General features: G+C 60.3%; 3 protein-coding genes across 5 annotated transcripts in view; 2 read left to right on the top strand and 1 right to left on the bottom strand.

Moving 5' to 3' along the window:
* Nucleotides 1-13,512, top strand: part of SPEG (striated muscle enriched protein kinase) — a 38,817-nt gene extending 25,305 nt beyond the window's left edge. For both annotated transcript variants that reach the window (XM_066322917.1, XM_066322918.1), the window contains 28 exons: nucleotides 147-266; nucleotides 642-746; nucleotides 856-1,062; nucleotides 1,188-1,311; nucleotides 1,713-1,885; nucleotides 2,671-2,783; nucleotides 2,969-3,137; nucleotides 3,221-3,314; nucleotides 3,675-3,875; nucleotides 4,024-4,084; nucleotides 4,284-4,361; nucleotides 4,521-4,693; nucleotides 4,799-4,825; nucleotides 5,212-5,364; nucleotides 5,585-5,627; nucleotides 5,722-5,790; nucleotides 5,925-8,118; nucleotides 8,234-8,386; nucleotides 8,461-8,577; nucleotides 8,659-8,826; nucleotides 9,055-9,177; nucleotides 9,369-9,533; nucleotides 9,716-10,388; nucleotides 10,475-10,714; nucleotides 10,792-11,015; nucleotides 11,482-11,557; nucleotides 11,798-11,947; nucleotides 12,181-13,512. In XM_066322917.1, the coding sequence (XP_066179014.1) occupies nucleotides 147-266; nucleotides 642-746; nucleotides 856-1,062; nucleotides 1,188-1,311; nucleotides 1,713-1,885; nucleotides 2,671-2,783; nucleotides 2,969-3,137; nucleotides 3,221-3,314; nucleotides 3,675-3,875; nucleotides 4,024-4,084; nucleotides 4,284-4,361; nucleotides 4,521-4,693; nucleotides 4,799-4,825; nucleotides 5,212-5,364; nucleotides 5,585-5,627; nucleotides 5,722-5,790; nucleotides 5,925-8,118; nucleotides 8,234-8,386; nucleotides 8,461-8,577; nucleotides 8,659-8,826; nucleotides 9,055-9,177; nucleotides 9,369-9,533; nucleotides 9,716-10,388; nucleotides 10,475-10,714; nucleotides 10,792-11,015; nucleotides 11,482-11,557; nucleotides 11,798-11,947; nucleotides 12,181-12,388 (6,401 nt within the window). In that variant the 3' untranslated portion in view covers nucleotides 12,389-13,512. The remainder of the gene's footprint in view (nucleotides 1-146; nucleotides 267-641; nucleotides 747-855; nucleotides 1,063-1,187; nucleotides 1,312-1,712; nucleotides 1,886-2,670; nucleotides 2,784-2,968; nucleotides 3,138-3,220; nucleotides 3,315-3,674; nucleotides 3,876-4,023; nucleotides 4,085-4,283; nucleotides 4,362-4,520; nucleotides 4,694-4,798; nucleotides 4,826-5,211; nucleotides 5,365-5,584; nucleotides 5,628-5,721; nucleotides 5,791-5,924; nucleotides 8,119-8,233; nucleotides 8,387-8,460; nucleotides 8,578-8,658; nucleotides 8,827-9,054; nucleotides 9,178-9,368; nucleotides 9,534-9,715; nucleotides 10,389-10,474; nucleotides 10,715-10,791; nucleotides 11,016-11,481; nucleotides 11,558-11,797; nucleotides 11,948-12,180) is intronic.
* Nucleotides 13,513-14,435: 923 nt separating this feature from the next.
* Nucleotides 14,436-19,271, top strand: GMPPA (GDP-mannose pyrophosphorylase A). Of its 2 annotated transcripts, XM_066322915.1 has the most exons (13): nucleotides 14,436-14,592; nucleotides 14,661-14,758; nucleotides 14,842-14,945; nucleotides 15,332-15,524; nucleotides 15,692-15,751; nucleotides 15,900-16,030; nucleotides 16,166-16,180; nucleotides 16,765-16,899; nucleotides 17,100-17,197; nucleotides 17,321-17,367; nucleotides 17,466-17,558; nucleotides 17,651-17,819; nucleotides 17,908-19,271. In XM_066322915.1, the coding sequence occupies exons 1-13, from the start codon at nucleotides 14,550-14,552 to the stop codon at nucleotides 18,006-18,008; spliced, it is 1,287 nt and encodes a 428-aa protein (XP_066179012.1). In that variant the 5' UTR covers nucleotides 14,436-14,549; the 3' UTR covers nucleotides 18,009-19,271. The 2 variants fall into 2 exon arrangements, with proteins under 2 accessions (XP_066179012.1, XP_066179013.1); XM_066322916.1 differs by lacking the exon at nucleotides 16,166-16,180 and having other exon boundaries at nucleotides 14,438-14,592.
* A 685-nt stretch (nucleotides 19,272-19,956) lies between these two features.
* Nucleotides 19,957-24,826, bottom strand: RACGAP1 (Rac GTPase activating protein 1). Its single transcript, XM_066323325.1, is given in 16 exon segments — nucleotides 19,957-20,229; nucleotides 20,304-20,532; nucleotides 20,535-20,625; nucleotides 20,700-20,832; nucleotides 20,978-21,083; nucleotides 21,161-21,362; nucleotides 21,435-21,530; nucleotides 21,665-21,826; nucleotides 22,041-22,231; nucleotides 22,465-22,585; nucleotides 22,945-23,022; nucleotides 23,650-23,703; nucleotides 23,881-23,962; nucleotides 24,177-24,313; nucleotides 24,398-24,600; nucleotides 24,722-24,826. Coding segments are annotated over 16 exon segments (2,022 nt in total). The 5' UTR covers nucleotides 24,807-24,826; the 3' UTR covers nucleotides 19,957-20,177.
* Nucleotides 24,827-25,318: the final 492 nt, after the last annotated feature.

Genomic DNA, 25,318 nt, shown 5'->3' with positions numbered 1-25,318 from the left:
TGGGGTCCCTTTACATGGGGTGGGAGAAGAGGGAACACCCTTGAAGGAGGCATCACCCCCCAGACCTTTACACCCCATGAGGCAGGAAGGGGAGCTCTGTGATGCGTAGTTGGTGGGGTCTTACCTGTGTCTCCCTTTACCCCCAGATAAAGACATCCATCGTCTGGTATTTATGGCTGTCAGCCACGCACACGCTGGTGTCTACAAAAGTGTCATCGCCAACAAAGTGGGGAAGGCCACGTGCTATGCACACCTCTATGTCACCGGTAAGTAGCAGTAGACAGCACTTGGGATGTGTGGCCGCTCACAGCCACCCTGCCAGGCTGTGCCTCAGGATTGTCATGAGGTGCTAGGTGAATAGGATCACAGGGCAGTTTAGGATGGAGGGGACCTCAGGAGGTCTCTAATCCAAACTAAAAGTGGGGCCAGCAGTGCAGTTCTCACCTTGTGCAGTCAGGATCCATCCCTGGACCACTAGGTCCTGCATGGACCAGTGCCAGTCCCACAAGCAGACCAGGAAACCAGAAAGAATTGCTGGCCTCATCCATCCCCTCAGTTGGTATCTCCCAGAGCGTGAGGCAGATGCCCTGATAAGCTGGGGCAGTGGCTCTGCTTATATCCCTGCCCACCTCCCCATGCAGATGTGGTGCCAACCCCCCCAGACGGGCCCCCCACTGTGGCCTCAGTGACCGGCAGAGCCATCACGCTGACCTGGAACAAGCCCAAGTGGCTGGATGCTGCCATAGGTAAGGGGGCAGGGTACGGGCAGGGGGATGGCAGGGGGTGGGCAATGCCATGATGGGGCACATGGTAGCTCCATGCCAGAGGCTCTGCACTGATCCTCTCCCCTTGCAGACCCCAACTCGGTGACCTATGTGGTGCAAATGCAAGTGCTGGGCACAATGCAGTGGGTGGTGCTGGCGACTGGTGTGCAGGACACCACCTACACAGTGCACAGGCTGACCAAGGGTGCCCAGTACCTCTTCCGTGTCATCACTGCCACTCCCAAGACAAACAGCAAGCCCTCCCCACCTGTGGGGCCCGTGCAGCTCCTGGACCGGGGTGAGAAGGGCAGTGGGGAGGGAGTGGGTAGCTGGGGTAGAGGTCTCTGTCCCGTGTCGGCTGGTAAGCTGCCCAGGGCTGGGTGGCATGGAGTGGGCAGGGGTTGGTAAAAATGCATTTGGCAGGTCCCTATCTGGAGGAGGCCCCAGTCATCCTGGACAAGCCAGACGTGGTGTATGTGGTAGAAGGCCAGCCAGCCTCCATCACCATCACCATCAACCATGTGGAGGCCATTGTCACCTGGAAGAGGTAGGACATGACACTGTGCCTTGTTGCCTGCCCTGTGCCTAGCATCACCCCACAGGATGTATATAGGACTTCCACCTCTCCATGCAGCCCACTGTGCATGTGTATGTGTATGTGAGGCTTCTTCCCTGGGGCTGGTCTGGGTCTGCACACAAAGGTGATGTCCAGGGCTCCAAAGAGTTGTGGGGGTGGGTTGCGGGGTGCTATCTGTGGGGTATTAAGGGGCAAGAGCCATTGAGGAGGTAGAGCTAGCACTGGGATGTGAGCTTTTTGTGGGGGCTGCGGGGTGGGAACTGGGGCTGACTGTGAGTAAGGAGGTGGTCGTGGGGCTATGGGGCGGGATCTATCAATGGGGTAGTGGGTCTGCCTGTGGAGCTGTGATATGACAGCTGGTGTGCCTGCAGGGGTGGGCAGGTTCTGGGGGAACTGGAGGGCACGTGTGAGATGATGATGCCAGATGACGACCAGCACTGCCTGCGGCTGCTGCGTGTGGGCCAGGGAGCTGGGGGGCTGCTGGCCTGTGAGGTGAGCAACCGCCATGGCGCTGCCCACTGCACCCTCCGCCTCCACCTCGCAGGTAGGTGCTACTGTCCCCTGCACTGGGGGGCTGTGTCTCTCTGCTGGGGGCTGGCATCACCCTATGGTGCTCCAAGCCCATGTGCTGGGCGGGGAGCGGGCGGGTGCATTTCCCTGGAGGGTGGCATTGCCCTGTGGTGCCCCATGCCCATGTGCCATGTGGGCACTGCCCCATAGCATGACACTGCTCCACAGTGCTTCACACTCATATGTTGTGGGGATGCCACTCTATAGGGTGGCAATCATGGGGATGAAAACCATGAACCATGCATTGGCACTGCTGCCTGGTGCCTCACACCCATGTCTGGCCTGGGCAGTTATGTGTCCCATAACTGTGCGCATGGGGAGGAAGTGCCTCATGGTGGCCCTTAAAAATATGCCATGGGTGGCACTGCTGCAGGGTGTCCCCTCCCTGAGTATAATTGGGAGGCATTGCACCCAGTTCCATATAGCCAAGAACCATAGGGGACACCTCCACAATGCCCCACAGTACCCCACATCCATACATAGCATGAGATGCATTACCACAGTGCCCCATGCCTGTGTGTGTGCTGTGAGTGGCACTGCCCCACAGTGCCCCACTCCAGTGAGGGACTGCCAAATGCTGCTGCAGACAGATGCCATTGGTGGATTGCCCTGTAGAGGTGTCCCACTTCCATATGCACTGGAGTGGCATTTTCCATGTCACTCCATGCCCCTGCCCCTACTTGCAGTGCCTCACAGCTGTACACTCCATGCCAGTGGCAGGGGGCTGACACTGCCGCATGGTGCCCCATCTCTTGGCAGAGGCACCACGTTTTGAGTCCATCATGGAGGACATCGATGCCCAGGAAGGGGAGACACCACGATTCGCTGTGGTGGTGGAGGGGAAACCGCTGCCAGACATCATGTGGTACAAGGTGGGCTGGAAGCCCCCAACCCCTTCCTGAACCATATTCCTACCAGACCCGCCACACTTCACTGCCTCACCTGGGTTGCTGCACTGGTGATCAAGGATGTGTCCCCTGCCCTACCCATGGGGAAAGGGTGGTGGGAGTTGATCAGGAATGGGATAGGATGGCCCCAATACCTCTGTCACCCCCAGGACGGGGAGCTGCTGGAGGAGAGCAGCCACCTGAGCTTCGTGTATGAGGACAATGAGTGCTCACTGGTGGTGCTGGGTGCTGCCGAGACTGACAGTGGCGTCTACACCTGCACAGCCAAGAACCTAGCTGGGGAGGTCTCCTGCAAAGCAGAGCTGGTGGTGCGGGCAGGTATGGCTGACTGGCTCCCCAGCCCCTGAGTGTAGAGACTGGGTGTCTGGCCAGCCCCTTGCCAGCGCCTTTCCTTCTCCCAGCCCAGCCCACCGCTGATGCTGCCATGGAGGAGGATGCACTGCACAAGGCACGACGCCTGACCGACTACTACGATGTGCATGAGGAGATTGGGAGGTAGGTAGTCCACTGGCCTAATGGGGCATCCTGGGCACTGCAGGGAGTTGGCTACTGGAGCCAGGCTGCACCCTGGGGCTCTGACATAGGGGACTAAGCTCCATTATATGCCAGATCCTGGTGTGCTGGGGCTCCTCTCAGCTGTCAATGGATGCTCCTGTGCAGGCTTAGGCTGGACCTGGCATGGTCAGAGAAAAGCCAGGCTTGGGGCCTCTGTCACCAGTGGATGGTAACAGAGAGCTGCTGAGGCTGCAAGCACCTCCCTCTAGAGTGGGTGCCTGTGCCAGCTCCTCAGGGAAGGGGGAGGTCGTCTACTCACACACTTTCTTATCTTCCCTTACCACTACTGCTGAATTGCAGGGGGGCTTTCTCCTATCTGCGGAGGGTGACAGAGAAAAGCACCCGGCTGGACTTCGCCGCCAAGTTTATCCCTGGGAGGACCAAGGCCAAGCAATCAGCACGGCGGGAGCTGCACATTCTCTCTCAGCTGGACCACGAACGCATCGTCTTCTTCCACGATGCCTTTGAGAAGAAGAATGCCGTCATTATGGTCATGGAACTGTATCCTCTGGGCGCTGCTCCATGGGTGCACAGCACAGGGGAGGAGGGGAGGCTTTTGGGGGGATCAGGTGGGCAGAGTGGGTGCAGAGGAGCTGGGTGTGGGGCATAATGAATCATGGAATTTCTATGCTCCTTGACTGGGGCCCAGCTGCTCTGAAGAAGAGCTGCTGGACAGGATGGTGAGGAAGCCCTCAGTGTGTGAGTCGGAGGTGAGTGAACACTGGTGGGGGGCAAAGTAATGTGGAAGGGAAGGATCCTGGGGACAGTGGGGTCTGTCCCAGCCTAGAGATGTGCAGTGCTCATTGTATCAGGCTAAGGGGGCCACAGCCCACACCCTCTTCTGCACAGGGCCTGTGTGTGGCTGACTCATGTTCGGGCTGCCCACTCTCCTCACTCCATCTCTTGCAGGTCCGGTCGTACATGCGGCAGATCCTGGAAGGGATCTGCTACCTGCACCAGCACAGTGTCCTGCACCTGGACATCAAAGTGAGTGTGGGTTTTTACAGACTTCTCCTGCCTCCTGCCCCCAGTAAAGGATTCCTGGTGCACTGGGTGGGGAGTGGTCCTGCTGACAGGGAATATTTGTTCCCTGGGGAAAACCTCTGCCTCCAGCCAAGTTCCCCTCTGCTCTGCACTGTCCTGTAGCCAGAAAACCTCCTGATGGCAGATTTGAGCAGCGAACAGATCCGGATCTGTGACTTCGGCAATGCACAGGAGCTGACGTCAGAGGAGCCACAGTACTGCAAGTATGGTACCCCTGAGTTCGTGGGCCCTGAGATTGTCAACCAGACCCCTGTCTCCAGCGTCACTGACATCTGGTAAGCGTGACCTTTGGGTGGTTGGTGGGCTCCCTGCTATGCCAGGAGAGACTGGGCACCCTAGAGAGCTTGTGATGTGCAGTAACTGTGCTCTCCTCTCTGCAGGCCTGTGGGGGTTATTGCATACCTCTGGTAAGTGCCTTGGTGTGTCTTCACAGAAGGGACACCCTTTCTACTCCCTCACCAGTTCCAGAGCTGAGGCTGTGACCATGCACATGACTCTTTAAAGACTCAGCCTCCTTCCCAGCTGCTCCTACCTCTGCCCTCCTCATGGCACCAGGGCTGAGGTCTGAGGTCCTGTCCTCAGTCTCCTGTACTTGCCATGCTGTTTCTAGTGTCCCCATGACTCCAGAGATGAGGTCTGAGGTCCTGTCCTCAGTCTCCTGTACTTGCCATACTGTTTCCAGCATCCCCATGACCCCAGAGATGGGGTCTGGGGTCCTGTCCTCATTTCTCTGCATTTGCCATGCTGTTTTTCATCGCCCCATGGCCCAGTGACAGTGTCTCCTCCTTGGCAGCCTGACAGGGATCTCCCCCTTTGTGGGGGAGAATGACAAGACAACACTGATGAACATCCGCAACTACAATGTAGCCTTTGAGGAGAGGATGTTCCAGGGGCTCACCCGAGAAGCCAAGGGCTTTGTCATCAAAGTGCTGGTCAATGACAAGCTGTGAGTACTGTACGGTCTACTTCCCCATCCCCTGCCCCTTCAGCATGAGCCTTGTGCTCAAGGGAGTGTAGGGACCCCCATCCATCGGGGTGCCCAAGGGAGAGGCTGGATGCAATACTCTGCTGGGGTGCACCATGGGCAGCCAGATTCTCCTGCCCTTTTTCCCCTGGCCAAAGCCCCTGAGCCTGGGTGGTTCTCACCCAATGGTGTCGGTTCACAGGAGACCCAATGCAGAACAGACCCTGGAGCATCCCTGGTTCAAGGTGAGCCTGGGCTCAAACCGAATGCCAAGAGGCCACGGGGTTCCCTGAGCCTGCTGCAGGCTCCAAGGGACACCATTATTCCCTCACCCCACAGACACTGGCCAAGGGGAAGGTCATCAGCACTGACCACCTCAAGCTCTTCATCTCCCGTCGGAAATGGCAGGTGAAGGCAGGGGCTGGGGATGGAGGAGGCAGGTGGGATAGTGTCTTGGGCAGCATGGGGGCATTGATGTGTAATGGCAAGATGATGCCATGCCACACACCTGGGCCTGATCCAGCCTTCTCTGCTGGCTGCAGCGCTCACAGATCAGCTACAAGTGCAACATGGTGCTGCGGCCGATCCCAGAGCTGCTGGAGGACACGTCCAACCACCTTTCCATAGCCGTGCCCCGGCATCTCAAGGAGTCACCAGCACTGTCATCCTCCTCAGACTCAGATGACCTGGATGAGCTGCCCTTCATCCCCATGCCACACCAGGTGGAGTTCTCTGGCTCCCGCATGTCACTCAATGAGATCCCCACAGATGATGAAACCATTGGGACATCCGAGGGGCTGCAGCCAGAGGGGGATACCTCCGCCATGGAGTGGCAGAACCAGGGCACAGGAAAGCCTGGGCTGGCCCTGGGGAAGCGGCCAAGGGGTGCTGGGCCACGGCGACCATGTGCAGAGATGGAGGCTCCTGGCTCCTCTGATGAGGATGCCCCTGAAGCCCAGAAGCGGCCGGAGTATCCTCGCAAAGCCATGAGGAAGGGTTCCAGCCTGGAGTCCCCAGGGAGTGCCCGTCGGGGAGAGCTGAAGAGGGGCAGCTCTGCTGACAGCGCCCTGCTGCTTCAACAGCTCCCAGGGACTGAGGAGGGGGCTGAGGCAGCCCGGGACCCCCGCCGGGCCCTGGCCAAGGCAGCCTCCATGGAGCTGCCAAGGCGGAAGATGGTATGGGGGGAGGACGATCATACCCAGCGCCTGGAGCTGATGCGCCAGCGGCTGCTGCGGGGCAGCTCTGGGGACAGCAAGGTCAGTGGCCTACGGGGCCCCCTCCTGGAGACTCTGGGTGTCAGCCCTGACAAGAAAGTCTCACGGTCAGCCCGGCTGGAGGCACCAGCAGTGCCACGGCTGGTGCGGGCAGCCTCCAGTGAAGCCACCTCACCGCGTCTCCTCCCCGCTGAGTCCCGGCTGCAGAAGAGCAGCTCCTTCAGCCATGGGGACGCTGAGCCTGTTGTCCGGCACAGACGTTCCGGTGCCCCCCTCGAGATCCCAGTGGCCTGCCTGGAGGCCCAACGGCTCAAGGAGTCCCCCTCTCTCTCTGCCCTCTCCGATGCTCGGCCCACAGTGCCACCAGACACCCCGAGCACGCCAACAACCCCTCCAGCAGAGATCACTGCACCCCAGGCCCCCCATTCAAAGGCTGCCTCAGGGAGGAGGCGCATCTCTGAGGAACATGGCCCACCCGGGGCTAGCAAGGCTGCTACCACCACAGGGAAGAAACTCATTGACAGGGGACAGGAAGAGAAGACACCCACCAAGGCTGCTGGAGCCAGTGGGGAGGGGGCTGCCAGGACAGGAGCTCCCACTCCACCAAAGCCCACAACCCCCGTTTCCCAAACCCACATAAAGTCTTCCTATGCCAAGATGATGCAAGCCATGGGAGCCATGCAAGGCGGGGAGCCAGCCACGGAGAAGCCCTCACCAACCACCAGCGAGCCCCCACCAAACATCAAGGAGACCCCACCAGCCAGCCCTGCAAAGCCCCCTACACCAGCACCAGCATCAAAGAGGGAGGTGAAGCCCACTGGCTCCTCCAGCTCCCTGGTGATCCAGGACATCGATTCGGAGGAGGTCTTTGAGGCTAAGTTCAAGCGGGGCCGCGAATCATCCCTCACCCGGGGGCTGAAGCTCCTCACCCGCTCCCGCTCCGAGGACCGGCACCTGGCCGGCCCCCCAGTCTCTGACGAGGGCATCTACCGTCCTACACCAGCCGGCGTGCCCCTGGAGCTGCGCAGGGACCGGCCCACCGGGCTGGCAGCCAAGTCCAAGTCGGTGCAGGACCTGCATGAAGTGGAGAAGGATGGAGGCTTCTTCCGGAGGATGTCCATACTCCTCAAGCGGACCCCGCCTGCTGAGAGGAAGAAGAGCGTGGGCGAGGACGGAGGCTGCGAGACCCCATCTGGTGGGCGCCGCTTCTCCTGGAGCATGGCTCTGGCCAGCTCCAGGGAGCGGAGGGATTCAGAGAGCCTCAAGTCAGAGCCGGGGGGTGGTGCGGAGAGCGAGTCACCGGCGGTGGCTGTGCGGAGGAAGATCAGTGCCACAATGGAGCGGGTCTCGGCACGGCTACGCAGCGTGTCGGACGAACGGCCGGAGGGCGAGGGGCCCCGGGAACTCCGCCGCACCAGCTCCGAGGGCGAGAGCTTGCGACCAGGGCCCACCCCCGCCCCCGCCCCCTCCTCTGAGTCCCTGCGCTCCGAGGCCAGCACAGGCTCCTCTGCCTCTGCCAAAGGTGAGCGACGAGAGGGCATCGTGCGGGGGACTCCCGCTGCCAACCCATGGCCCAATCGCTGTGGGCACGGCAGGCGTGGCCTGGCCCCGCTCTCACCTGCCCTGGATGCCCACAGGTGGGGGTGACAGTCAGAAGAGGTCCCGCTGGGAGCGCTGGGGGCTCTCCCGGGGCAAGAAGGAGAAAATGGCCTCACAGCCCAGCATCCCCGCCAGCCTTCTGCGGGAGGAGGCACTAGCCGCCGGCCGGCCACACACACCCAGTGAATCGGGTAGGTGCAGCCCCAGGACAGGATGGTGGGTGTGTATCTCCATCCCAGCCTAACCCCCCCACTCTGCTTTCCAGATTTTCCCCCTGTTTTCCACATCAAGCTGAAGGACCAGGTGCTGCTGGAGGGCGAGGCGCTGACCCTCTGCTGCCTTCCTGCTGGCAGCCCAACCCCACGGATCCTCTGGATGAAAGGTGGGAGGCTGCTTACACTGCCTCAGTGGGTGGACTCTGACAGGGCACCTTATCATCCCTCTCCTTTTCTCTGCCCTACAGACAAGAGGTCCCTGCAGCCGGACAGTGGTCTGAATGTCATCTCCTGCAAGGATGGACGTCAGATGCTCACCATTGCCAAGGTCTCCAGGAAGGATGCAGGGCTGTACGAGTGTGCAGCTGCCAACATCCTGGGCACAGCCATCAGCTCCTGCACACTGGCTGTGGCACGTAAGGAAGGGCACGAGTCGGGCACATGGCTGGGGACCAGCTGGTACAGGTCACTTGAGTACTGCTCTCCACATCTGCAAAAGACTGGGGCTTTTGAAAGAGGACAGGCTGGTTTTGCATGAGCATTTCCAGCATCTCTGAACCCATGTGTTGTTATGCACTCTCACTGCAGCAGCTCTGCTCTGCCCCTGGCTGGACACCGAGCCGACCCTGTCTGTACCCTTGCAGGGCTTCCTGGGCGGCCAGGCACCCCGGAGATCCCCCAGAAGTACAAGAACACGGTGCTGGTGTTGTGGAAGCCTGCTGAAAGCAAAGCCCCCTGCACCTACACGCTGGAGCGCAGACTGGATGGTATGTGGTGCTGCCTTTCATCCCCTGGGAGCCACAGCCAGGAATATGGGCTCACAGAGGGGACAAAAGCCAGGACAAAGGTGCCCAATGTCCTGGCTGTCCCCTGTAGCTTGGCAGAATCAAGGACAGGGGACAGTGGGCTGCCCCTGTCCCTGGTCTGCCCTTGCCTTACCTCACTTCTGCTTTGGCAGGGGAGCATGAGTGGAAGATTGTCAGCACTGGTATCACTGACTGCTACTTCAACGTGACTGAGCTGCCTCTTGGGAGCACTGCCAAGTTTCGTGTGGCCTGTGTCAACAAGGCTGGGCAGGGACCCTACAGCAACCCCTCAGTAAAAGTGCATCTTGAGGCAGCAGGTGAGCAAGCCCTTTCCCTTGGGCGTGGGGTGGCTATGGTGTCACCTGTGGGCTCTGGGGTGCTTTGGGGATCCTTGAGTCCCACAGCATCTTTCCTCCATGGCTTTGGGAAATGAGATGTGTCCTACAGTCCACTCCTAGCTTACCCCCACTTGGCTCACACCTCCCTTTGCTCCCTGCAGATGCCCAAGCTGCCCCAGCCAAGGATGTTGCTGTCCCCATTCCTGAGAAGGTGGCTTCCAGCCGGTCAACCCAGACACACGAGGAGCAACTGGAGCCAGTGGCCACAGGGGCCCCTCCCACCACACCACCACGAAAGCACAGGGGAGTGGTACAGAAGGCAGCCGGAGCAGAACAGGAGGGTGCCCCCACAGGGGTCCTTCCACCCCCTGCATCCCATGAAGAGGGCATGCCATCGGATCCTGACCTTCCACCCAACATCACTGTCTATGTGCCCCCTGAGCTGATGTTCACCCCCCCTCGGACTGTTGCCCCTCCTCATACAGACGCCCCCACTCAGGCCTCCCCGGCACCCCCCACGGACACTTCCCCTCAGCCCCAGCCTCTGTCTCCTTCCAAGTCCCCCACCACTTCACCGGTGTCAACCACGCCCAGCTCAGCCCCCACACCATCTCCCACCCCCAACACCACTCCTGCACGGAAGATGCCTCCCTACATGGTAACCTCCTTCATCTCCATGCCCCCCACATCACCCCCTGCGCTAGAGTCCTCCACCACTTCCACATCCTCCAAGGATCCCCCAGCTGCTGCTGGGGTCCCAGGGGCAAAAGACAGCACAGCACTGCGGCAGGGTGTCCCCCAGAAGCCATATACCTTTTTAGACGAGAAAGCAAGGTGAGTAGCAGTGAGACAAGATGTTCTGCTGAGGTGTTCTTGCAGCACCCCATGGCAGGGATGTTGAATCCTGCCCTATGCCGCAGAGGCCGTTTCGGGGTGATCCGGCTGTGCAAGGAGAATGCCACAGGGAAGCACTTCATGGCCAAGATTGTGCCCTATGAGGCGGAGCGGAAGCAGAGTGTGCTGCAGGAGTATGAGATCCTCAAGGCACTGCACCATGAGCGCATCATGGCCCTGCATGAGGCGTACATCACACCCCGCTACCTGGTGCTCATCTGTGAGAACTGTGCTGGCAAGGAGATCCTCTACAGCATTGTGGACAGGTACAGGGCATAGGGCCACTGGGGACGAGGGGACAGTTGCTGGTATGGGGCTACCTGCTGATGCCACTTGCCCCTAGGTTTCGCTACTCGGAGGACGATGTGGTGAGCTACATACTGCAGCTTCTGCAGGGCCTTGAGTACCTGCACGGCAGGCGCATTGTGCACCTCGACATCAAGCCAGACAACATCATCGTCTCAGGCACAAATGCCCTCAAGATCATCGATTTTGGCAGTGCCCAGACCTACAACCCCCTTGTGCTGCGGCAGCTGGGGCGGCGTGCTGGCACCCTGGAGTACATGTGTGAGTGGAGCACCAGGAGTGCAGTGGCATGGGGAAGTGGACAGGGACAGAACTGGGGCATGCTTATTCCCAAAGGTGTGCATGTATACCTGTGCTCTGGGGGACTTGGGAATGGGGAGGAACTCTGTCCGTGGGGAAGGTGGGAGGCCTTTGGGATGATGGGGGTGCCTGTGGATTTCTGCAGCATTGCTGGGGTCAGTGGGAGGGTCTGGGTGCTGTGGGGCAGTTGGGGTATCCTTGGAGGCTGGCTGGGCTCTGTCAGGGTGCTGCAGTATCAGGGAGGGGTGTTGGAGGGTGCAGTAGTGGAGTGCTGTGGCTGCTTGGCTGCTATGGGTCTTGGGAATGCTGTAGGTGTTTGGGATCCTGGGGATTTGGGACTTTTGTGGATGCTGTGTGTGCTGGGGCTGCTGTAGATGCTGGGGCTGGTGTCTCTGTGTATATGACAGATCTGCTCCCCTACCCACAGCGCCAGAGGTGGTGAAGGGGGACCCAGTGGGCTCCGCAGCAGATGTCTGGGGCGTTGGCATCCTCGCCTACATCATGTAAGAGAAGGGGTCAGGGGGATGAGAACCTTTAAGTGTAGGCAGCCCAGCTCAGTGTCACAGAGGACCCAAGCTGACACTGGGCTGAGGGATGCTGTAGCCTGGCAGACCCTTCCCAGCTAGATAAGGGGAGATGAAGACACCCTGGGCAGCAGTGGCTTTTCCAGCCAGGGATGGGAGGGAAGGGGGACAGCTCCCACCGCTGTCCCCTCAGCCCATCCACCCCCTCCACCACCACAGGCTCAGTGGGCGGTCACCATTCTTTGAACTGGACCCCATTGAGACGGAGAACCGCATCCTGGCAGGGCGCTTTGATGCCTTCAAGCTGTACCCCAACGTCTCGCAGCCTGCTGCCCTCTTCATCCGCAAGGTCCTCACTGTCCATCCCTGGTGAGTGCCCAGCCCAGCCAGGGAGGACACTTGGCCCCACATTGTGCCTGAGCCAGCTCCCTGCCACATGGGACCCCTCCAGATATCATTAGTGAGAGCCTGGAGTCCATCTGCTCTTGGAGAGGGCTGGGACCCCCTGGGTCTTGCAGGGCAGGGGTGGTGGCTGGGTTTGGGGGGTGGAGCAGCACTGGGCACCCCCAGCAGTCCCTGATGCAGAGCTGGCTGTGCCCCAGGAGCCGTCCCACGGTGAAGGACTGCTTCGCCAATGCCTGGCTCCAGGACGCCTACCTGATGAAGCTGCGTCGCCAGACCCTGACTTTCACTACCAACCGCCTCAAGGAATTCCTGGTGGATCACCAGAGGCGCCGCGGCGAGGCCGTCACAAAGCACAAGGTCTTACTCCGCTCCTACCAGGGCGGCCAGCCACCAGGGCCACAGTAACTGGTGCCTTGGCCACGGCCATGTGGGGCCGGGGAGCCAGAGGAACATTCCATGGGCCGCAGAACAGGGCGGCTGAGGAGGAGCCGGGACGCACCAGGATGAGTCCATGGACCTCATGTGCTGCTGTCAGGGAGGACAGTGGTCAGCAGCATCATTTTGGCAGTGCCGATGAAGAGGAGGTGCTGCCGCAGCCAGACCAGCAGTGGGGTCTGGCAGTGGGAGGGTGATGGGAAGCTGCAAGAAACAGAGAATGTGGCACAGGGTCGGGAGAAGAATGGGATGCACACAGAGGGGCAAGGGAAACCCCGGATGGGAGGGGAAGAGCTGCCAGTTTGCCAGCCAGCCCTGGCCACATGGGTCCCATCAGCCGTGTGCCTTACACTGCAGCCTGCAGCTGCCCCTGGCCACGGTGTGGCAGTCCTTGTGCTCCCCCTGGTTTGCACACCAGCACCAGAAGACTGAGGTTGCTCCAGCGGTTCCTGCAGAGAGAGGTTTGCTCACAGTCCCCTGCCAGCCAGCACAGCCCCAGTCCTTACAGCTGGGAGGCGGGGATGCCAACCCCCCACCTTCCACTCCTCCCAGCCCTGGTCCTGGCAAGTGGGTTTGTGGCTCCAGGACCGATGCCGGTGCCTTTCCTGGGGCTGTCGGCTGCACCCCATGCCAGGGTGGGGGACTGGCAGGCACCCCTTCTTAGCAGGGGAGAGCCCAGGTGCCATGCACACCTCCTGTGTCTGCTCAGGCCCATGCTGCTCATGCTCTGCCCACCCAGCTCCGGACCTTGCCCTGTACCCCACTACCATCCCGCCCACCTGTCTCAGATCCTTCACACCTCCCATCTGACCCCGAGGTGCCTTGCCCTGCCCTGTGCCCCCTCCTCAGCCCTCCTCGGCTGGTGGCACAATGCGGGGTGCTCTGAGCAGGGGGACAGGAACAGCGGCTGGGCACTCACCTTCCTCATGCTGCTGTAGTGATAGGGCTTTATTTATTGACTTTGGGGAGAAGGTGTCTGCTCATTCCGGTCCCCATTCCTGTCCCAACCTCTCTGCCGGGCTCTGGAGTTGCCGATGTCCCCATGGTTTGGAGCAAGCAACATGCCAGAGCAGCAATAAAGACCCTGAGCAGCATCTCCAGTTTCAGTGCCTTGCTGAGAGGGGATTGTGCGAGTGTGAAGTGCAGCCCCTGATAAATCGGGAGGGTCTTTGCCCCAAAACCTAGGGACCAGAGTCCAGAAAGGATTCCATGTGAGGCTGGGCTTCCATGTTGGAAACCTGGTGAAAAAGTTCGAGATGCTGTGAAGCACTGGGGCAAATGGGGATGATTCACATGGCCTTCACATCGTGGAGTGAAAACATGGAGTGCCAAAAGAGCCTGATGGTGGCTGGGACAGCGAGACAGCAGGGCAGGGCTCCTGCTGCGGGCATGGCAGGTGCCGGTGAAGGACCTGATGACTGGCTATAAATATCCGCTACCCATATGAGGCCGGGCCGTGCCGGCAGGGACTGCTCCGGTTACAGCCCGCTGCCCCCCCAGCCCCTCGGTGCTGTGCCTGCCGCTCGGGCAGGGGCACACGCGTACAGCCCGGCGCCTGCGGGCAGTCACACGCTTCCCGACACACACACACACGTGGTTACAGACCCGTGCCTGTCGCACGCCCGCGCGTCTAAGGGCGTGTCAGAACCCATGGTGTCCCCTCACGGCGCACCGGAGCGCTGGGGCACGCACACCCCCACAGCACCTCCCTGCACGCTCACGCGGCCCAGCGCAGACCCACACGGCCACAGCCGCTCCCCACACACCCGAATGGACAGTCGCACTTGCACTCTGACCATCTCCCCAGCACACCCGAATGGACAGTCGCACTTGCACTCTGACCATCTCCCCAGCACACCCGAATGGACAGCCGTACCTCCGCCCCCCTCACGGCCACAGCCGCCCCCCGCGGGCTCCTGGGGCCTCGCAGCCCGCGGGCGCCCCCTGGCGGCGGGCGGCGCCGGCAGCAGGGCCCGGCCGGCGCTGACGTGTCACAGCCACGTGCGCGGAAGTGGCGGCGGGGCCGTGCGGGGCCGGGCTATACCGGGCCGGGCTATACCGGGCCGGGGTGCGGGGCTCGGTTTCGCAGCCTGGGCTCGGTGCGGAACCGCCGGAGCGGAGCCGAGCCGCGATGCCGCTCAAGGCCGTCATCCTCATCGGGGGCCCGCAGAAGGGTAAGTGCGCCGGGACCGTGGGGTGTCCCGCCGGCGCAGTGCCCCGCCGACCCCGCTCTGCTTCACAGGGACCCGGTTCCGGCCGCTGTCCTTCGAGGTGCCTAAGCCGCTCTTCCCCGTGGCCGGAGTGCCCATGGTGCAGCACCACATCGAGGCCTGCGCCAAGGTACGGGAGGCCGGGGAGCTGGGGCCGTGGAGACAAGGGAGAAGTGCCATTCCTTTCTGATCGCTTCCTCCGTCCCTCCCCAGGTGCCCGGCATGAAGGAGATCCTGCTGATGGGTTTCTACCAGCCCAACGAGGCCCTCAGCCGTTTTCTCGTATCGGCGCAGCAGGAGTTCAAGGTTCCCATCAGGTGGGCAGGGGCTCTCTCACCTCTGGGGCATGCACAGTGGCACAGCCTGGCTCACCCCTCACCTGCCTGCCCCAGGCTGGCAGTCCCCAGTCAGCGCTCTGGCACTGGGCAAGTGGGCTCTGTCCCACCGTGGATTGGCACAGCCTGATTCCCCCATGAGTTCTGCCACCTTTCCTTTGCCTTGTGTCCTGCCCTGGATGGTTCCTGCTCCAGCGATGCCTCTCTGGCACAGCTCTAAGCTGCCACAGCCTCCTTCTGTGCAATGCCTGCATGAAACTCATCAATGGCAGGATTATGCCTCTCTAGTCCTTCCCAACCCTGCTGCCTGTTGGTGCCGTTAGACACCTGCTTCCCTAAGCCTTGCCTTTTTCTTGCTTGGCTTGTAGGTATCTTCAGGAGTACGCAGCCCTGGGCACGGGTGGTGGCATCTATCACTTCCGAGACCAGATCCTGTCAGGTGGTGCTGAGGCCTTCTTTGTTCTCAACGCAGACGTGTGCTCAGAGTTCCCCTTACAGGAGATGCTGGAGTTTCGACAGCAGCATGGGGATGTGCACAGCTTTGTCATTCTGGGTACCACAGTGAGTGGCAGTGCTGGGGAGCAGAAGAGCTGCAGTGCTCTGCCATGGGCTTAGAAGCCAGCAGCTCCTGTCGTGGGTGGGTCCCAGACTGTCAGGTCCGGGTTTCATCTGCTCTGCCTCCTGGTGCCTACTGCTCCACCATTGTTAACACTGCCCTTGTTTCTTAGGCCAACAGGACACAGGCACTGAATTATGGCTGTATCGTGGCAAATGCTGACACACAGGAGGTACTGGAGGCCTTGGGGAGTCAAACACAGTGTGGGTGGCAAGTGCTGTGTTGCTTGCGTGGGTTTGTTGTCCTGGTGTGCCAAAGAGGGTGTGGTGCTGGGCGGAGGGGCTGCATCCTGGGATTCATGTCTCTTCCCTCCTCTGCAGGTTCAACACTATGTAGAGAAGCCCAGCACGTTTGTCAGTGAGATCATTAACTGTGGCATCTACCTCTTCACACCTGCCATCTTCCAGCACATTGGCGAGGTCTTCCAGAGAAACCAACAGGAGCTAGAACTGTGAGTGCCTTACTCTGCTCTGTGTCCCTCCCACCCCCTGCTTCCTGGGGCTGCAGCAGCACACTCATCCTCCATTCTTTCTCTATCTTTTCTCCTCCTCTGCCATCACTCACTTGTTTCCTGGTCCTGCACCAGCTGTCCTTACCTTGGGTAAGTCTCCCTCTGTGTCTGCACTCGCTGCTCTCTGGGCTGGATTGATCCTGGTGGTAATGCATGCTTTCCCTCCCTTCTCCAGGGTGCTGTTTCCCCTGCTCTGCTTCTGGTCAGCTTGAGACTTTTCCCTCTCCCTTCCTTTCTTCCCACCCCATTCTCATTCAGCTCTGGACAAGAGGCTGAGCAGGCCTTTCACCTGCGAATGCTTTCCTCCCCTCTCCAGCTCTTTGCACCAGCCAGCTTGTCACCTCACATCTGTGCCACCACCCAAGCTAAAATCCAGCTGTGCAGGCTCTGGACTGGGGACAGGATCATACACCCACCTGGACTAGGTGGGGCTCTTGCACCATCAGCTTCTGTCTCAGAGCTTATTTTGGCTGTCCCTGTGCTGCTCTAGGGCTCAGTGAGGCTGTCCCAACCTAGCCTGACAAATGGCACTGTCCCCACTTTCAGGGAGAAGTGCATGGCTAGGTAGGAATCTGGGATTGTCAGAACCCCTGAATTTGTGGAGGGTAGGTCTGCTGGGATCCTCAGCTGAGGCTATGACTGGGGTGGGTGTCTAACAGGACTCTTGCTTGCAGAGAGGAAAGCTCCAATGGCTGGCAGCGTGCAGAAGTGATCCGGCTAGAGCAGGATGTTTTCACGGCCCTGGCTGGAAGTGGCAAACTCTATGTCTACAAAACTGATGGCTTCTGGAGCCAGATCAAGTCAGCTGGGTAAGTGCCGGAGCTAAAGATCGTGTTTGTTGCAGGAGCATCAAGTGATCTGTACAAAGGATGGGAGTGATGTGTATCACGGCTGGGAGTGGAGAGTGCTCAGGCAGAGCCTTGGGGGTGGGTGGGCAGTGCTGATTTTTGATCCTCCTCTGCCCTGGCAGTACCAAAGTGACAATAACAATCTGCTTTTCCTTCTCCAGCTCTGCTATCTATGCCAGCCGCCTTTACCTGAACCAGTACAGCAAAAGTCACCCAGAGAGACTGGCCCAGAACAAACCTGGAGGCCCTGTCATCCGAGGTACTGTTCTGACATCCTACTGCATTTGGGAGGCAGTGTGACCCACGAGCGGGACCCCCTCTTATCTGAGAGGCCAGTGCTCCTGTGAGTTGCCTCCCCTGAATCCACTGCCTTGCGTTGTAGGAAATGTGTACATCCACCCAACAGCCTCCATCGACAGCACTGCAGTGGTGAGTGCAGGCTGTGGGGGGACCTGGGGCAGGGACATGCTCAGGGGTGCTGAGGGCATCATTGTTCTTGTCCTCATCACCTCCCTCTGTCCTCACAGCTGGGCCCCAACGTCTCTATCGGGGAGGGTGTGACAGTGGGCGCTGGTGTGCGTGTGCGAGAGTCCATCGTCCTGCACGGCGCCTCACTCCATGTAAGTGGGATTTGCCTGAGGCAGTAGGTGTCAACCCCTCACCCCTTTCAGGGAGGCATCACCACCCTGCATTTCCCTCTCCCTCACCCCAGGACCACACCTGTGTCCTCAATACCATTGTGGGCTGGGACAGCACGATTGGGCGCTGGGCCCGGGTTGAAGGAACGCCCAGCGACCCCAACCCAAATGATCCCTATGCCAAGATCGACAGCGAGACCCTTTTCCGGGATGGGCGCCTCACACCATCCATCACAATCCTGGGTACGTCTCTGCTGTATGGAATCACTCTGGCCCTGCTCACGAGGCAGCTTCTCCCCCTCCAGCTAAACCCTTTGTGTTCTCCCCCCAGGCTGCAGTGTCACCATTCCTGCTGAGGTTGTTATTCTCAACTCCATTGTCCTTCCTCACAAGGAGCTGAGCCGAAGCTACAAAAACCAGATTATCCTGTGAGTCACAGGCAGCATCACCCACCTGCTCCCTGCTGTGCCCCACAACAAGAGTCTGCACTGAGGCCTCACAGCCTGGGAGGTTCTCAGCACCCTCAGAGGGGTAGGTGCAGGCCAGGAGCCCTGCAAGTGCCTGACTACTGCTCCAGACAGACATTAAAGCTGATGAGCATCAGCCTTGCATGCTGCTTCTCTTGCAGCCCAGGGACCAGCCCTGGGCCAGGGTGAAGGCTCTGGGGACAGTATGTGGCCCTGGTTCCAGCCTGCGTGCGCATGCAGGGAGCATTTGATACCTGCAGTGTCTTGGGTTCAACTTTGTGTGTTTCTCCACCCAAGGGCACTACCAGCACCACCTTGCCACTCTTCACCAGGCTCTCCCTGCACCCTTTGCTATCTGCAACTCCCTGGAAGATCTTGGCCCATCTCCAAGACCTGGGAGCTTTGAATGTGCCTGTCAAGTGTAGGCAGCTCACCCCACAGTAACTGAGGCTCTTGATTTCAGCATGATTGCAACAGCCAGAGCTGGGCTCCTGCCTACTGCTGGGAAAACAGCAGTGCCAGGCTGTCCTAAGAGCACTAGCACACACATGAGGGCTGGGTCAGACTAGTGGCCTGCTGGCCCTGGAGGGAGCTGCAAGAACACCCCTTCCCCCAGTACCACCTCTCCCCTGGGCTCTGTGTGAGCCAGGAGAGCTGCCCGCCCCACCAAGCCTGCGCCTGTCAGGTTGAGACTTGTGCCTGCTGCCTAGGCAAGGCTCAGAGCGAGGGCAGCAAGCCCCTGCTACCCTGGTGGGCCAACAGCCTCCTTCACACCAGCATGGATGGAGCTTGGGGGGACTCACTGCATATCTACCCCTGTCACCAGCCACATCTACTGGGCACCAGAACAATCAACTTATGTGTGTGCAAGGGGCAGAGATTTAGCACCTCACTTTGCCTGAAAATCCTGATTTTCTGGAAGGCAGTCTCTTCCTGAGCCTGGCATAGATTGTCTACAGTAACCAGGGCTGCCCTTTCTCCTTTTACTTCCTAGTTTTGAACTCTGTGCTAAAGCCCTGCACTCCACCAAGGGGCCTATCACACCTCTTTTTCAGCAAGGCACTATTAGGTATTCTCCATCCATCCAGTACCATCCCAGTTTGATGGATTTGGAGTAAATCCTTGCTCCCAGCCCTGTGCCTTCCTGTGCCAGTTCTCCTGTGGTCCTGGGCAGGGATTAGCTGTTCCCTAGCATTAAGCACATTAAACTCCTTCAGTTTTGCCTCTGCCTTGGATGTGTTAATTTCCTTGCCCTCTAGTGTACACTCCTGCACTGGGGAAAATTGAGCCAAAGTACTTGCTTTCAGGATTGCACATGAATTTTCTCTCATGTGGCCTGTCTGGTCCGGCTTTTAGTAGGGACAAAGGTTTATTGGCTGCTTGATGTGGCACAGGGGCAGTTCTTATCTCTGTTGTGTAATGCCTCTTTTCCCTAAACTCCCGCTACACTCGTTGCCCCTTCTGCAGAGTTATTTGGGGGACAGGCCCTTCCTGGAACATTGCTCCATTACAGCATGATCTGCTTCCCCCTCTTGGAGGGAAGGAGGTGTACATCACAGCCCTGCTTGGGCTTTGTGCACCCCGAGCACTGCCCGGGCTGGAGGGGAGGAAGGAGTTAAAGAGGCCTCCACTGAGGGGCCCGGAAGTCTGGAAACACTTTAAGGTCGTCCTGCCCTGCGCAGGAACAGCTCCAATTACTTGAGGCCAATATCTGGGCACAGATATTCCCGAGCACAGGAATAGGGCTTCAGCTCTGGTGGGAGGGGGCTCCGCCTGCCCTCCCAAAGCAAAGATTCTGTGGAGCATTGCTGAGCTCTTCTCTGCTGCTAAGCCAGCCTCCAGTGAGCCCCAACCCCTGGCAGCAGCAGGGCAGGACAGACAGCAGCCACAGGCAGGTGGGTTTTGCTGCAAACATTTAATACAAACTTTATTCCAAGTACAGTACTAGGGTAGTGTCCCTGACAGCACAGCTGGACAGAGCCAGCTCTGCTCCTCAGTCCCCAGGGACTCACCCCAGGGAAGCAGAGCAGAGCTTTGAGCTCGGCACTGTACCCCACAGGCAGCTGCCTGGTCCTGCAGTCTTTGCTCCTCCTCCAGCGCCAACTCCGTGTCCCGAGGGAGCCGCTGCTGCAGGCTACACAAGAGAAGGGAAAAACCGGCCCACCTTCCTCGGGGCTGGCCCCTGCCTGCGTGGGGAGAGATGAGTCAGGGGTACAAAGCGAGCTCCCCTGGGCTCCCACCCACGCCCAACAACACTCACGGGGGCCGGGTGGCCGAGCCCACGCAGCTCCGCAGGGTGCTGGGGAGGCAGCAGGTACCAGCTGGGCTCAGCTGGCCTGACTTGGGGTCCAGAGTGCCAAGGGGGTGCAAGAACGGCTCTGTAGGACAGAGTGGGGACAGCTATCTCACCCCAGCCATGGACAACCAGGACCCTTCAAAGAAGCCGAAGGCCAAGGTGGGTGGGGGCTGGGGCTTCTGTGCTCACCCTGTCTCAGGACTGGCATTGGCACCAGGTTCTCCTGCTCTGTCTCCACAAAGCCTCTCCAGAAACTGGGTGGCAGAGAAAGGAGACAAGCCAGCACCTGGGCAGAGAGAGGTGTAGGATGTTGACACTGGCAGTGCCCAGGGTACACCCCACACCTCAGGGAGCCCCCACCTTGCTCTGCCTAGGCGTGTCCTCCATGATGGCGAGCGGTGTGGGGTTGGCTGAGCTATGTCCCACCAGTGTAGGGCCAAACACACGGGACAGGTTGAGCACATCCATCTTGCAATCAGGGCTGTGTGACACCCTGCAAAGGGGGACAGAGGGCGTGACAATGCTGCCCAGCCCAGGGGCTCCTCCTCTGCAGCTTCCCTGCTCCAGGCCACAAAGCCTGGGTGAGGGGCAGAGAGCCACGAGATGGGAACAGACCTGTGCCAGGATGAGCCACTCACCTGAGCAGGTGCAGCATGAGGAAGGCCAGGGTATCCCTGTTGGCTGGGGGCAGCTTGCTTACCACATGGCGTAGGGCTGTGTCCCTGGCAGCATCATCGGGGATGTCTGTGGCAGCACCAGGGAGCAGAGTTAGGGGAGAAGCAGTCCCTTCCCCCTCCCTCACCTTGGGACTCCCTGCTCACCAGCAGCCTTCAGGAAGGCAGGGTGGAGGCTGAAGGTGACCAGTGGTTCTTTAAGCCCCCGCAGAAAGTCCTTGAGCACCCCACACACCACATGGATGTCAGTCACGCTGCTGAGGGCAGGCAGTGCGCCCCCAGCCCGCAGCAGCTTCCTCTTCCACTCCCGCACCAGCTGCTCCGCGCCTGGCACCCGGTACAGCCCTGTCTGGGGCACAGGGAAAGGGGCTCAGCCCCGTGGAAACCACAGCATTGCCACCTTCACCATCCTAGCCCCTACCTCTGTCAAGCCTCGTGTCTCCACCTCAGTCACACACTGCACCACCAGTGTGGGCACCAAGGGTGGCGTGGAGGGCGCGAAGTCAGCCAGCACACCCTGGGGAGAACAATGCCAACCTGTGCTGTGCCCACCGCCCAGCCCTGCAGCCAGGGTGGGCAGAGGCCCAGCATCCTAGGGCCAGTAGCCCTGCAACCTGATGGGGACAGGGATACTGCTGTGCCCCCCCTCACCTCACAAGGCTGGGCGTGGTGGTGAGGCCTGGGTGTGCAGAGGCTGGGGCACTGCTCCCGACACTTGGTGTGTAGCAGCAGCTGGCAGTGGCAGCACTTGATGGCAGTCTTCCCAAAGCGGATGCGGGAACCACAGACACAACATGGCTCAGGGCGGATCACCTGTGGAGGGGCAACGGGATCAGGGGCCCCCCTTCTTGCAGATACCCAGTACCACTACCTTATTTTCTTTCTCTCAGCTAGGTCCCACTGTCTCCATCCATTCCCCTGCCAGGCACAGCTAAAGGGTTGGGGAATGAAGGACAGCCTTGCCCCTGACCCCATAACTCTCTCCCCTGCCCACCTCCCACGAGGAGAGAGAAGCTGGGTCACCCACCGTTTTGGAGGTGAACTTGTGCTGGACTGGTGGGAGACACGGTGGAGGTGATGGGAATGGGGCTGGTGCTGGCTGTGTCACTGAGATGCCCTCAGTGTGGCTCTCCTGCCCTGCAGCACGGCAGCCCAGATCTTCACTGGTGCCCCACACTGTGGTCAGCTCTGCAGAGGGAGGAGGCAGTGGAGGGAGACCTGAAAGGCAAGCCACTCCATCTCCATCTCCATCTAGGATGTAGGGAGGCTTCCCACCACCTCCTAGGGAATCTCTGCATGAGACAGTGGCATTTGGCATGTCCAGAGGGCCCCAGTACCTCCACGGTGGGGACAAGCATCCCCCAACAGATCCCCTCTCTCCCCTGTGACAGCAGCACCTTGAGGCTGGTCCCATACCACCCATCAAGCCCCTTCTCAGCCCTTCCTGTGACCTGCACACGTGGAGACACCATGTCCCTGGCGAGAGCGGCGTGGAGGCAGGAGAACAGCAGGCAGGAGGCTGTCAGCAGGGCCTGGGACCTCAGCAGGAGGGGGCATGGAGGGGACACTCACCTGTCAACATGGGAGACCAATAAGATATATGACTGCAGCCCCACAGTTCTCCAGTATCTCCCACATGATCTCTAGTCCACCTGCCTGATCCCCATCCCTGTGGTCCTGCACAGCCAGGGATGCAGCCACCATGGGTACAAGGGGGATGCAGGCTTCAGGGCAGTGGTCCAGCATAGCCAGGGATGCTGTCCCCACTGGGACAAAGGTGGTACAGGCTAAAGGACACAGGCACCCAGAGGAGACAGCTGAGCACTGTTCCCACAGCATCCACAGGACTGAGGGCTGCAGCATTGCCTTCTGGCACTGGGAAAACCCATGCTCCCCGTCCCTGCCCAGGACATGCTGGGGTCTCTACTCACAGCGTTATGGGGTACCAGAGAAGAACGGTGCCGCTTTGCCATCACCACAGGGCCAACCTGAGGGGCCAGGGACACACGCTGGAAACAGAAGATAGTGTGAAGAGCAGACAGAGACTCTCTCTCCCTGACTTTTCCCCACACCCCAGAGTACCCAAGCCAAGTGGCCTCAGCCCAACAAAAAGTCCCAGGCTCACCCTGCTCCCTCAGCACTGTCTGCCCTGCACCAGGCATCATGGGGACCCAGGCTTCCCCAGCGGGTCAGAGGCAGCCCCGGGGCTGGGGGAAGCCAGGTCAGGCCTGCAATGCAGAGGTGTGAGCAGAGCGGGGTGCGGGATGCCCGCATATGGCAATGAATTATTGAGGAGCCCAGCTGGGCCACGGTGGAGCATAATGGAGTTTCTATTGATTGCGGGAGGTTTGCCGAGAGACGATGCTCCCAGCCCAGCATCAATAAATTAAATTCCCTGGCAGGCTCCTTGCAGCCTCCTGTGCTGGGATGGAGAAGTATCTGGGTGTCCTCCGCTTGCATGGCACAGGGCCAGCACCCCAGGCTAGGATGCACACTGAGACCTTGGTGGGCAGAGGGATCCAAACGGCACATTGAAGGAATGTGATCAGAGTTGGGGGATCCTCACCCACACAGGGGTACAGATACCACCTCAACACCAGCCCCCAAAACTGCCACATCCCAGCATTTCCTCATACCTGCCTGTCTGGAACTTTGCGCTTCAGGGTCTGCACCACTGTCATATCGACATCCTGAAAGGCAGCAGGGAGTCTGGGGCTGCATCAGGCCAGGGGCATCCCCAGCATTCGTCTCCAGCTCTGATAGCAGCACATGCACATACAAACGGGCTGTGCCACTGAAGAAATGGGGCAAAACTACCCCCTCACTATTGGGGTTAACCCTGAGACTCACAACCAAACATATCTTACCACATCATCCTCAGTGCGGTCATAGCTGATATCTGAGTGGGACAGGAGGGACTGCCACGACTCGTCCACTCGTCCAGATGACCTGCAGAGTGAGCTCAGCTGGAGCAATTCCCTCCTCAGCCAGCCACTTACTTGTGCAGCTACTCCTGGGAGCCCACAGCTGATGCCTCTGCAGAGCCCAAGCACCTCCTTGCCCAGGAAGCCTCTGAAGCCCAAGCAGTGATGAGGGGGAGAGGGGCACAGCCGACCCCAGGGCTCCCCGAGGGGTTGGGGTGACGACTGCCACCCCTGCTCACCTCCTGATGGGTGCCAAGGCTGCCCCAAGGCGCCGGCCAGCCAGAGCACTGAGAACAGAGCACTGCTCCCTGCTCAGTGCCTCGTTGCCCCATGGTTCCCGCATCAGCAACTCAACGACCAGCTGAAGTTTGCGCTCCTGTAAGTGAAACAGGGTGGAGGTGAGCAGGCTGAGGGCACCGCAGCCAGCCCCGGAGGGTACCCCTTGAGGCCAGCCCCTGACCTGCTTCTCCAGCTCAGCCTCTGCCCGGTGCCGCTTCTTCATCTCCACCTCCACTTGGTTTCGGGCGTGCTTGAGCTTCACCTCCAGGGCTGCCCGCTCGGACTCCACACGGGCTAGCTGCTCGCGGGCACGTTGCCCATCCTGCTCCAGCCGGCAGCATCTCTGGCGCGTCGCCTCAAAGCACCGAGCGATCCGGATGTAGTCTGGGGACAGCAGTGGGTGGTCAGCCGGGACGGGGGTCCAGCCCCCAGCTTCCCCTGACCACGCCGGCGGCAGAGACGAGGGTGCCGGTGTGCCCCGGGCCGAAGGGTTACACACACCCACCTTCCTCCACGCTGCCGCCGAGCTCTAAAAGCTGAAGCCCCTGCTCCAGCCGGGCCAGGAGCCGCCCGCAGCGCTGCCGCAGCATCCCGCCGCCCGGGACGGGACGGGGCCGGGTCCCCCCAGCCATGCACCCCTTTCCCACGTATCCACCCGCAACTCCTGCCCCACGCTTTCCTCCGACCGCCAGGATACTCTGTAGGGCCTCGGGACGGCGCAGGCTCGGGGGCGAGGGGCCCTCCCGGCCGGCCTATGTGGGCCGGGGGCTGGGGTGGAGCCCGTCCCGGCCCCGCCTCCGTCTCCCGCCGCCACCGGGGTCCGACCCGCCGCCCCGGCGGCTGCCGGCGCCGTGGAGCATTACCGGGATCTTAGGGCGTGGGATGCCCCGGGGTGCGGGTGGCAGCACCGGTTGCGGAGCAGGGTGAGGGCTGCCTTTGGGGACGGGGGATGCCCAAGCACTGGGTGTACCTGATGAGAGCACTTAAGGGGTGCAGGGGCATTGGGTGCGGGGTGCTCGGGGCGTGCGGAGGGACAACCGGGCGTGGGAGTGCTGAGAGTGCAGGCTTGCTGGAGGGGCATCACTTTCACACGCCCGCATCC

Source organism: Sylvia atricapilla, chromosome 7 (genome assembly GCF_009819655.1).
Source record: "Sylvia atricapilla isolate bSylAtr1 chromosome 7, bSylAtr1.pri, whole genome shotgun sequence".
Classification (NCBI taxonomy): domain Eukaryota; kingdom Metazoa; phylum Chordata; class Aves; order Passeriformes; family Sylviidae; genus Sylvia; species Sylvia atricapilla.
Note: the sequence above shows the minus strand (reverse complement) of the source record. Positions and strands in the feature narration are given on the sequence as shown.